The sequence below is a fragment of the Danio rerio genome, chromosome 9 (assembly GCF_049306965.1).
Source record: "Danio rerio strain Tuebingen ecotype United States chromosome 9, GRCz12tu, whole genome shotgun sequence".
Lineage (NCBI taxonomy): Eukaryota > Metazoa > Chordata > Actinopteri > Cypriniformes > Danionidae > Danio > Danio rerio.
In genome coordinates this window covers 11,787,418-11,799,211 of record NC_133184.1, presented here as the reverse complement: position 1 = coordinate 11,799,211, position 11,794 = coordinate 11,787,418, and the positions used below count along the sequence as shown (strand labels likewise).

The following is an 11,794-nucleotide window of genomic DNA, read 5'->3' as shown; positions in this document are numbered from 1 at the left end:
TTTTAATTTATAAAAATTACATTTAATTCAAAATTATAAAAATAATAATTATAACACATTATTATTTCGAAACAGTTATTGAAATAAAGTAATAATGTGAGTAGAAAAAATAATGTAACTAATTAATTTATTTGTAATGTAATTTTAAGAAACCTGTCCTCTTTCCCAGTGATGGGTTGCTGCTGGAACGGTATCCGCTGCTCAAAACATATGCTGGACAAGTTGGCGGTTCATTCCACAGTGGCGACCTCTGATTAATAAAGGGACTAAGCCGAAAAGAAAATGAATAAATGATATAGTCCCTTACATTTTACCACTAATGTCAAAATAGGGACCGCATTTTCAACAGCGCGCTCTAGATGCCGCTGTCGTGCCACGTGCACTCATCACGCGCGCGCTCCCCTCCCAGAATGCATCGGGGCTGCTAGTGCGGTTAGCCTACGCTTACCTGTGAGCATACGGTTCTAACAGACATACGGCTTCTGGGTTTCTACGCTTTATATCAGCCCGTCTTCAGCGATATGCCTCCGAAAAAGCCTGCTCCAGCTGCAGCCAATAAGAAAACCCAAGAGAAGAAGAAAGAGAAGATCATCGAGGTGAGCTTTGCGGCGTTTTAGCATTCAAGCAGCATGTTGAACTCTGGGCCTCACACACCAGCGCATTTCTCCAGCTCTTCATCACATTTACACTAAAATGTTTCAAAGAATAACCGGATAAGCAGTTAGATATTTGCTAAACACCGCTAGTTTTATTTGTCAATCTGTTATCCATAACTTGGATGTCATTAAAGTGGGAAGAACTATGGGAAACTGAGCTAAACTACTGCTAGCTAGACACACTCTGATTGTGTTTCAAAACCTACTGTAGTGAGCTGTTCGTATAGAGTAGATGGCATTTTTAGCCATCATAGGGGTCGTTAGACTTTTAGTTCAAAATGAAATTATTTAGCTAATGTTCTCTATAGCATTTGAGCCTTTTAGTGTTATTTTTTATAAGTATTATGTTATAATTTACTTATACAGGAAGATCTGTCACTTTGCTGCGTGCATATAACTATGTTTATTATGATAATATTGTTTGTGACTATATATGGCAGTTATTTGTGCTCTTGTTTTACAAGCATCACATGCTGATGCATTCACTGTTATCATTAGATTATGTAACCTATTTGTGTCAATACGGGCCCTTCTTGAAGTCATGTCACTGTCACTAAATGCAATTTGTTTTTTAACAGGATAAAACTTTTGGTTTGAAAAACAAGAAGGGAGCTAAACAACAGAAGTTCATCAAAGCTGTGACTCAGCAAGTCAAATTTGGACAGCAGAATGCACGTCAGGTAATGATTTTTGTTTGTGATGGACTTTTTTTAGTTTTAGATTTTAGGGCAGTGTCCTAAAATTTATTATGTGTTTTTTTTTTCTTTGCTAGATTGCTGCTGCTGAGTCTGAAAAGACCAAAAAGAAGGATGACAAGAAGAAGGAGCTGTCTGAGTTGAATGAGCTGTTTAAGCCAGTGGTGGCAGCTCAGAAAGTCAGCAAAGGTAACTGGTCCTTTGAGTGAGTGACAAAATGTTTCAGTGAAAATTGCAGCCTGAAGCAGCACTCGAACCTAAGTTTGAGCATGTGAAATATGGTATAAAACCGTATGATTTGACACGCCGTATTAAAATCTGGGTTGATCAATGAGATCGGCACTGTTCTTCACATGCCTGGAGGTGCTTAAGGCACAGCAAACATGACTTGGTGGCTCTTGAGCATAAAACGATCTAGATGAGCAAATTTTTCTAATGACGAAGTAAATGCACAGAGGCAAGATGAATGTGGAGCTGCTTTTACATTGGTGTCTGTAACCAAAGAACTGTCTGATAAGTGGCAGCATGTCACAAGTTATGTTTCCATCCACCTATTTTTATGTGCATTTTGGATGTGTGCATAAAAAAACTTTTATGGAAACAATGTTTTAAAAATGCACATGAAAAAATATTTGCGCAAAACTGAGTAGGATAAACTTTTTATTCAATAAGAAAAGATGCACATAAACTTTAATGGAAACACTTTTACTTAACAAATTTTTAGCATGCGCATTAAAAAAAAGTCATGTGATTTTGTTAAACGAGATCATGTGATGATAAAAATGTTTGTGAATGGACACACCAGCAGACTGAGCACATTGTAAAACATCTGAAATGTTGTTTTGGTCATTCTAAAACACCTTAACCATCTCGGTATTAGTTTTTTTATAATATTAATGACCTCCAGAATTAAAAGCGTCTGTGCTCCACATCTCACACCTTCAAAAGCCACCACGCATTCACTACGTTTCAGGATTGCCTTCTAAGGTGCAAGTCATTTATTAAATGAAAAAAAAAAGATTCACACAGCTTCTCCTACTGCAGCTAATTCAATTTTTTCTGTTGATATTTGGCACCAGTTAATAAGGAAGTGACGATTTTGTTCTCTTTGACTGGAAACACTGCTTACTTCGCATGTCTTTTATTTGGTAATCCAGTCTTGCACATAAAATAAATTTGCCTTTTTGTTTGGATACATAGCTACTATCTCTTGTCAGAAATGTAAAGTTGCGCACTACATTGTTTACCAGGGCATTTCTGTTTTTCATTACCCACCATCTAATGTCAGGGATTGATTTTACATGTTCACTCTGCTCATCGCTAATAAAAATTATAGGGATGCACCGATATGAATTTTTTGGCCGATACCGATAACCGATAATTCTTTAGACTTGGAGTCCAATAGCCGATATATATGGGCCGATAATTATAAATAATTCAAAATGTTCTATTTTTACATAGCAAACTTCATAAAAGCTGAAACTCAGCTCTTTTGAACTGAATAGCCTATACTCAAAGCAAAAAAGCTATGATTTCAAAATTGCAAGGTGATTATAAAGACCTATAAACACCATTTTAACAAAAATCAGTATGCAATAAATACATTTTCATTTTCTTCATAGCAAATTAACATGCAAATTGACTGTTCCATAAAATTAAAAAGGATAAATAACAAAATGGGATTTAATCAACAAGCAAGTAAAATATATTTTAAACAAAATGAAAATGAAAGAGCTAAGGACTAAAACCAGCTTAAATGTTCTTGAATAAAATGGGTTACAGTAATGTACATGTGTACAAATATGTCATGTTCGAAAAAGCCTTTTTTAGAGGTGTTTTGAAAGCTCTGAGCCACTGTACAAGTGAAAAGCTAGAGGCAGAATGTATTATTTTAGAAAATGCGGAATTAATTCATCGTATTTAGCGTTTTAGATTCTTTTGAACACATGTAGCATCAACGCTTCTGTGTTCGTTCTTGCTGTCAATCGCGGGAAAAATGATCGATGAAAAGTTTATGATAAACCGCTGTGAGGGTGCAGATTTGCCCTCGGATATTGATACAAACCTGATTACTGAGCTCAGATGACTGTATGACAAACACAGAGCAGAATATAAAGACAGAATGTTTGGCCCGTATGCAGGATTCAGTGACCGGTGCACCTAGGCTTTCCCCTGTTGTCGATCTGTGAAGGCTCAAGGCTGTGACGTGTGTGTGTGTGTGTGTGTGTGTGTGTGTGTGTGTGTGTGTGTGTGTGTGTGTGTGTGTGTGTGTGTGTGTGTGTGTGTGTGTGTGTGTGTGTGTGTGTGTGTGTGTGTGTGTGTGTGTGTGTGTGTGTGTGTGTGTGTGTGTGTGCGCGTGCGTGTGTGTGTGTGAAGCGAAGAGGGAGAAACAGAAAAGAGGAGCGCTTTTTTCACAATGAGACCAAGTTACACGGGTCCTCGATTCATTCACCGGCCGCAACTAAAAGAGTTCACCCCGAAACTAATATCATTCTGCCCTGGAGTATAAGTGTAATAAGTAAATCTCCCTGCTATCTCTAACACAACAAAGAGACAGAGCAGGAAAGACTTTCATATGTAATATTTTTTCCTGAGGCGATTTGGAGCAAAATACACAATGGCACTCAATCAAACATATCTACAATTATGAGGATAATAGTTACTTACTGAGTTATTAACGCACACCAATACCACGTGAAGAAAGGACGGACTTTGAAGGAATAATCAGTGTGAGGAGAGCACCATGAACAAGTCTGAACATGTTCCACCCACGCGGCAACAATTAAGTAATTTATCGGCTTAAAGATGTCGGCCTAATTTAGACATCAGATCCATAACGATAATCTTAAAAATAGCATTTATCAGCCGATAACAATATGGCCGCCGATATATCGTACATCCCTAGAAAGTTGATTAGGTTAGCTTAATGTTTAATCTGGGGTACACAAAATGTTTTGATATTCTCCTTTGTTATTAGAATACTTGGTGTTTTCCGTGATGATAATTTCAACCAACTTAACTAACCACATGTAGTATTGAACTTAATCATCAAGTACGAGCTAATGCAGCTATTGGAATCTTATTGGCTTGAGATATTCGGTCTCATTTACTTCCATTGATTTTTTTTTTTTTTTTTTTTTTTTGATGTTAAAAACGACTTATGATTTATACTGAATTGTTTTCTTTTATGTAGAGTCATTAACATTTAGTTGTAGAGAAAGTTCGACTGTTTTCTGCTGTTTATTATGTTTTGTAATTTCTGCCAACTGAATCAGAAGTTCTGAAATTATCACAAAAATGAGCGTACTTCTGCATTGCAGAATAAGGTCAAGAGAGCATAGATACTATTCTTATGTTGTTTAGTAAATGAAGCGAGCTAGCATATTTACACATTTAGTTATGTCTTTTCTAAATTGTCATTTAAAAAAAAAAAAGAATGTATGAATTCTGTTGTTGTACTGTTGTGCTGAACTCTGATTAAATTCAATAATAACTTTTTTTTTTTAAACCATATGAGTTCTAAAGGGCTCTGAAAGCTTTGGATATTAATTCACAAAAATTCAATGTCAAATAAATCTTACAAATAGTTTTAGTAAGCTTAGTTTCGAGGAAAAATGTCCTGAAGGACAACGGACAATTTTGAGGAAGTAAAATATTTTATAAGACTCTGCAGTGCAACTGTATATCAGTTACTTCTGTCCTAGTTTTGTTTGTGGCTTCCTGATAACTAGATTGTCCTGCTTTGGATTGAACATTGCCCATCTGTATTTTTCTCCATTTATTTTATTTTAAGCTGCTTTTTTTTCTGTCTTATTGATGGTTGTTATTTTAATTTCTCTTTTGTTTTTGTGTTATTTCAGGCGTGGATCCCAAATCAGTGCTTTGTGCTTTCTTTAAGCAAGGCCAGTGCACCAAAGGTGATAAGTGTAAATTTTCTCATGACCTGTCTTTGGAGAGAAAATGCGAAAAAAGAAGCTTGTATGTGGACGGTAGAGATGATGAGCTGCTGGAGAAGGGTGAGTCCAGAATAGTTTTCATATGGGATTACACATTTTTAGTATTTAGTATCTTAATTCTGAATTAAAAAGCTTTCCATTAAATTTAGACATTTGTATTTTTGGTTTATTGTTGTAATTATATTACCATTTTATATATATATATATATATATATATATATATATATATATATATATATATATATATATATATATATATATATATATATCAAATAACAGAATTTTTTATTTTTGAGTGAAATATCTATTAATTATATTACATAAAAAAATAGATATTTCGCTCAAAAGTGAAAAATTCAGTTATTTGCTCACCCTTCACTTGTTATTTAGGTTTTTATTTTATGTTGAACACAAAAGAAGATATTTTGAAAAATGTTGACAACTGGTAACCTGACTTACTAACAATATAACCTGAAAATAATGTTTTTCCTACTATGCAATTCGATTAATTAAAAAAATACTTTGTTTAACAGAAAGTGTTCTCATGAAATGCATGCTTCTATGTAATTAATTCTGTTGCCATTTCTGTTTGTAGACACCATGGAAAACTGGGATGAAAAGAAACTTGAGGAGGTAGTGAACAAGAAACACGGGGAAGCTGAAAAAAAGAAGGCAAAGACACAAATTGTAGGTTCTGACATGAGTTTACAGAATTCATCATGATTAAAGTTGCAAGTTTTTTACCCCATTCCAGTTGATTTCAATAATTGATATTAACAAACGATCTTTTATTCAAGGTTTGCAAGTATTTCCTAGATGCTATTGAAAACAACAAATATGGCTGGTTTTGGGTTTGTCCTGGGGGAGGAGACAACTGTATGTACCGGCACGCTCTTCCTGTGGGCTTCGTTCTGAAGAAGGACAAGAAGAACGAGGAGAAGAACGAAGAGGAGATCTCGCTGGAGGATTTGATCGAGACTGAGGTGAGCAGGAAAAGACATCATAAAGAGATAGTTCACTTAATTGTTAGCTAATAGATAGTTAACATAAATGTACTCCCTCTTTACTCTCCCTCAAGTGGTTCCAAACATTTATGAGATTCTTTCTTCTGTTGAACACAAAAGAAGATATTTTGAAGAAAGCTAAAAAATTGTAACCATTGACATCCATATAAGGAAAAACAAATACTATGGAAGTTGGTTACAGGTTTTTAGCTTTCTTCAAACTATGTTCTTTTACGTTCAACAGAAGAAAGAAAGACCAACAAATATTTGGAACAAGTGAAAGGTGAGTAAATGATGAGAAACATTATAGTATGGGTGAAATATGCCAAAATTGTAGGATCTGTTAATGATTTTTTTAAAGTCTTTTAATACTTTATAACTGTTCTCATTTTAGAGATCTCTTCTGGGAGCAAACGTCACTCGAATTACTCTTGAAACTTTCTTGGCCTGGAAGAAAAGGAAAAGGCAAGAGAAACTGGCTAAAGCAGAACAGGACATGGAGAGAAAGAAAGCAGACTTTAAAGCTGGCCGAGCACTTGGGGTGAGTAAAAAATGTCACTTCATTCATTGCTTGCCTGTTAAAATGCTGAAATCAGCATTAAAATTCATTTTTCTGAATGAAAAGACTATTTTGACTGATGCTCTGAGATTTTGCTTTTGTATTTTTTATATTCTCATTTTTTTTTTGCTAGTGTTGTCTGTTGTGCTTATTAATACTAATCCCATGTTTTCCTATTTCCTGCAGGTCAGCGGAAGGGAAGTGTTTGAGTTCAGACCTGAGCTTGTTGATGATGACGACGAGGAGGCTGATGATACTAAATACGCCGAAGAGGACTATAATTATGAAATGTCTAACCAGGTGAGAAAAAAAAGTTTGCAGGAATCATTTTTGCCACATGGGTTTAAGATGCTGATTTTTTTTTTACCTTGGGTATTTTTTATAAATCAATCACATTTTTCTTTATTTGTCATGCTTTGATTTATTGAGTCTTTCAGCATTAATGAGATGATTATGTGTGCAGGTGGAGGACACAGAGGAGGTGCAGGACATTGACATCGCTAGATTTATTCCTAAAGAGGTGGATAATGCGGGTATAACAGTGGCATCAGCGGACCGGTTTACAGCCAAAGCTCCACCCACAAACGACATAGATGGTGATGAGATGCTTCAGAATATTTTTATATGACGTGTTTTGTTTCTAATGCAAAAAGTGAAGTCTTGGTACAATTTAGCATTTCAGTAGGAACGTGCTGATGTGTAGAAAGTAGGGCTAAGAGTTAAATCAAATGCAGTTTTCATGTGCGATTTGCCGAATAGCAAAGTTTATAATCACTATTAGAGCTGTACGATATTGGAAATAGCTGACATAGTGGTATTTTGTTTTTATGCGATATTTAGTGTTGTCAGATATAGCTGACTTTATCCAGCCTAAAAGCTGTCCAAAACCTGAACAAAAACGCCTAAAATATTAGCTGAATATTTTTTACTTTATTTTATTAAAATCAAAATTAACCTAGTTACTTTACAGTCATAATTTTTAACCATACAGCAAACAACACCTGCAGTCACATAACCAAAACATAACCTGGATCACATCGAAACAGCTCCCCTCTTACCCACACACTACACTTAATGTTTTGTCGATTACACTACCTATTAGAATATGTTTTCATTTCAAAATGGGGTATTATTATCTTAAATTCTTTTGAACAAAACTAGGTGCTGCTTGTCAATCAGACAACGCTTCTATGTTTGTTCCTGCTGTCAATTGCAGAAAAAAAAATAGATAAAAGGTTTATGATAAACCGCTGTAACTGCAGGCGATGCATGATGAGTGCGAACAGATTCGTCCAAGTAGTCAGATTTTGATACAACTTTCCTTCACCTCTTGCGGGTGGACCCCCGTGGTTTGCGCTATGCACTGGTCACTACTAACTGAATGGAGTAGGAGCACACAGTCATGTTTTGCTAAATAAGTTGCCTATAAAACTTAGGTTTCAAAACCGCCCAAATTTTGTCAACCCGCCTATGCTATTTTTACCTGCCCAACCCGGCAATATTGTGATAGTAATGTAATTTTGTAAGACAATTTTATAATCTTACGTTGGGATCATTTTGTAGGGAGTGTGTTTATTAAAATGTGTAATTTAACAAATTACGGGCATAAACTAATATAATAGAACTAAGATATAAATGAAATAGACTTATAATAATAATAATTATAGTGCTTTAGGGTTTTCTGGATATTCTAACTTTATTTTGGTAAAAGTAGTTAAAATAGCAATGCAATCAAATGTAAAATTACACCGTAAATCAGGGATGACACACTCGGTTTCTGGAGAACTGCTGCCTAGTTTAGTTCCAAAGCTGGATATATCGCTTCCTGTGGCTATGTAAAGCCAATCAAAGTTCAAAACATGACCTCTACAGAAATTTTGATTTTTGGACCAATTGCTTTTTTAAATGTCTAATCATCTTGTTTAATTTTGCCCTTTTTTGCATAGTCACACAACAAAATTGTGCATGCTCAGACTCTAGTGTGACCGCAGGCCCGGATTGGCTAACCGGGAGAATTTCCGGTAGGCCGGTCCATTTTTTTTTTTTTGGCTGCGAGGGCCAGTGTCCCTAGCTGCTTGCACTCTCAGCAGTCACACTTTTTTCATTTATTTGACCATAGCCGCATGCTTTTTGTTCATTTTTTTTTCGTCGCAGCTCCGCTCTTTTTTTTTTTTTTTTTTTTCGCTGCCCTGTAAAGCAAAATGCAGCCTGCAGGTTAATGATGATGATGATGTAACTATCATTCGACCCCAAACAGCGGCACCTTGGTGAATATAAGAATTCGAATAATTTATATTAATGAATATTACACCTGCTCAATGAAAGTCAGATTATTCACTACGTTAATAAATCTGACATAACTTGACCATAAATCTAAAAAGGGGAGAAAAACCAGCATAACAGCGCTATTGTGGTACTGTGGTCAACATTGCGTTACGACGCCGCTGACCTAAGTTCAACCTCACCGAGTCTTTTATTTATTTATTTTTTTTATTTTAATTTTTTTTTGTCATTTTTAGTGTTAAGACATAATATCGTTTGGGTTACTTATGTAGGTGTACATATTTTATTTTAATATAGTCAGTCGTGAACTGAGGCTTGAAACTCCGGTGCTGAAAAGCAGTCCCACTCCGGCCCTGCGCGGCATAACCTGTAGGTTTCAATCAAACCTGAAAGACTTAATTAAATTGATCAGGTGTTTAATCAGGGTTGGAGTAAAACTGTGCAGAGCTGCAGCCTTCCAGGAACTGAGTTGGAACTGAGTTTGCTGTTTAGGCTTTGTTTTAATAAATACAATTAATCTTTGTTCTAGTTGCATAATTAATAATTTCTTGTGCCCAAATGTAAATTAGCTTGAAATTGTACTGTCACATGCGTTAACAATGAATGTGTTAACCATATTAGGGTTAAACTTGGCTTGTGGTCTGAACTGTTTCCTAGTTAATTATAAAAACAACACAACATTCCAGATACTGCTGCATTCTCTCATTGCAGTACAGACAAAGAAATTGTATTATTGATTCATATTTGATGAATTCTTCAGTTCTTATGCATAATAAATCTTAAACCGTAAATACAAGCATATGTTAAATGTGATTACTTATTTGACAGCATTAGAAAATGTGCTTTAACTAAATGGACCTCTTGCTTTTATCTAAACACAGTCAGGTCTCAGCTATTGTTAATAAATGTCTTTGATTCTTCTCCATCTCCACATGTTCCTGCTCATGTTGCTCATCTCTGTTTTTTTCACTTCAGACAATAAGTTAAGCGAGGCCTCTGGTGGAACCATGGAGAACGGAGAGCACAGCGAGGACCAGACGCTGGAGGACGGCGAAACCAATGAAGAGTCAGAGGCAGTGCCAGTAGACGAAAACCTATTCACCGGCGAGGACCTGGACGAACTGGAGGAGGAACTCAACACACTGGACCTGGACGAGTGAACACTGGGACTGATGCATTATACATGAACTACACATGGCTTGAAGTGAATGACTATTTTCACAAATAACCAGAACCGCCATGTCAGAAACTGCTCTGCCTGCAATACGCACTCTCATCACTCGAGATGTCCCGGGACGCTACAGGAGAGACTGATGTACATCATGTTGCTCTCTCTCTCAGATTTAATTTGGTTTTGGCTCTTTTGTTATCATTGTTATTACAGTCTACCCCAAAAAAGCACAGTCAAGTGAGGGTCTGGTTCTACAGCAGGAACATAATCCAAATATTTATGAGGCTATTGATTTGATATTTCAGCATTCTCTTTTTGAAAGATTTGATTTAGTGATCATCTTTGTAAGGTCATGCGTATGAAATGATTCAGATGTCCTCCTTGAGCACTATTGCCAACTGGTTTCTCCTCTTTCCTGCTAATGAAGTGTTGCTTTGATGAAAACCAAGGGTCAGGTGATCATTTCAGACTTTAAACATGTAACCAACTGCATGCCTGTATCAGGATCAGAATGTAAATGGTGAAACAGTGATGCTGATGTTAAGTTGTTCAATAATCGGTTGATCGGATTGAGGTGTTGAATGTGAAATCTCCTGGATGTGGCCTTACGGAAGAAGATGCGGATGTCATTACTAATCAGAATTGCTGTCAGAAGGGTTTTTTTGGAAGCGAGAGGTTTGTGAGATGAGCTAGTAATATGTCTGTCATTTTGAATTCATTTGTTTTAAAATGCCCCCACCACAATACACCACAAGAAATTGTAAATAAAAGGATATCAGATTACTGATTTTGAGTAAATTTGCCTGATTGTCCAATGTGTTTGAGACCAACTGGTCAAGACATTTGAAATATTCGTGGGTGAACCTGGATCTAAATAAAACCTGATTATTGTATTATCAATATCTGGTAATGTAATTAAAGAGCTCATCTGTCATGGGCTACATTACTGACGAACACATTGACATGCTTGTTGGAATACATGTGAATTCTTTTCAATTTATTAGAATTTACAAGGCCTTTTTTTATCAGTAGAAATTATCAGTAGAATTCTAGTGTTTTATTGGTCAATACTGTTTATCCAGATTTTTAAAATCAAATGTAAATGTTTCATTAATGCTAGGGATGGAAAATCATAGAAAGTTCAACATTTTTGACCCATGCGTAAACGAGTTTACCTTTTAAAAATGAATATTTGTATCCATTTCTCAGTGAATAAAGACAATGTTTGGTGCGTTAAAACAGTTTTAATACCATTATATCCATTAAAATAACAGTGGTCACTTTCTTTGAACAGAAAGATACATTTACATTTAAACAGATACATATAAATTAAAAGTTTATTGGGAAAATTACAAACTACAAAATTTCGTCTAAATGTTCTATTTTTTTAATACTGTACATGTTAATTCTTGTCAATTCACGACTAGAAGAATTTACCAAAAGAATTCAGATTTAATTATCCGTACAATT

General features: G+C 35.5%; 1 protein-coding gene across 2 annotated transcripts; it reads left to right on the top strand.

Moving 5' to 3' along the window:
- Nucleotides 1–412: 412 nt before the first annotated feature.
- Nucleotides 413–11,122, top strand: zc3h15 (zinc finger CCCH-type containing 15). 2 transcript variants are annotated; one of them, NM_199888.1, is given in 10 exon segments: nucleotides 415–596; nucleotides 1,235–1,336; nucleotides 1,429–1,540; nucleotides 5,212–5,367; nucleotides 5,903–5,994; nucleotides 6,105–6,290; nucleotides 6,706–6,852; nucleotides 7,057–7,170; nucleotides 7,334–7,466; nucleotides 10,129–11,122. In NM_199888.1, coding segments are annotated over 10 exon segments (1,302 nt in total). In that variant the 5' UTR covers nucleotides 415–521; the 3' UTR covers nucleotides 10,314–11,122.
- Nucleotides 11,123–11,794: the final 672 nt, after the last annotated feature.

Coding starts and splice junctions, on each gene's coding strand:
- zc3h15 (XM_073911632.1), top strand. CDS start 522: ATGCCTCCGAAAAAGCCTGCTCCAGCTGCAGCCAATAAGAAAACCCAA. Junction 1,541..5,211: donor AGCTCAGAAAGTCAGCAAAG/GTAACTGGTCCT, acceptor GTGTTATTTCAG/GCGTGGATCCCAAATCAGTG. Junction 5,995..6,104: donor AGAAGGCAAAGACACAAATT/GTAGGTTCTGAC, acceptor CTTTTATTCAAG/GTTTGCAAGTATTTCCTAGA.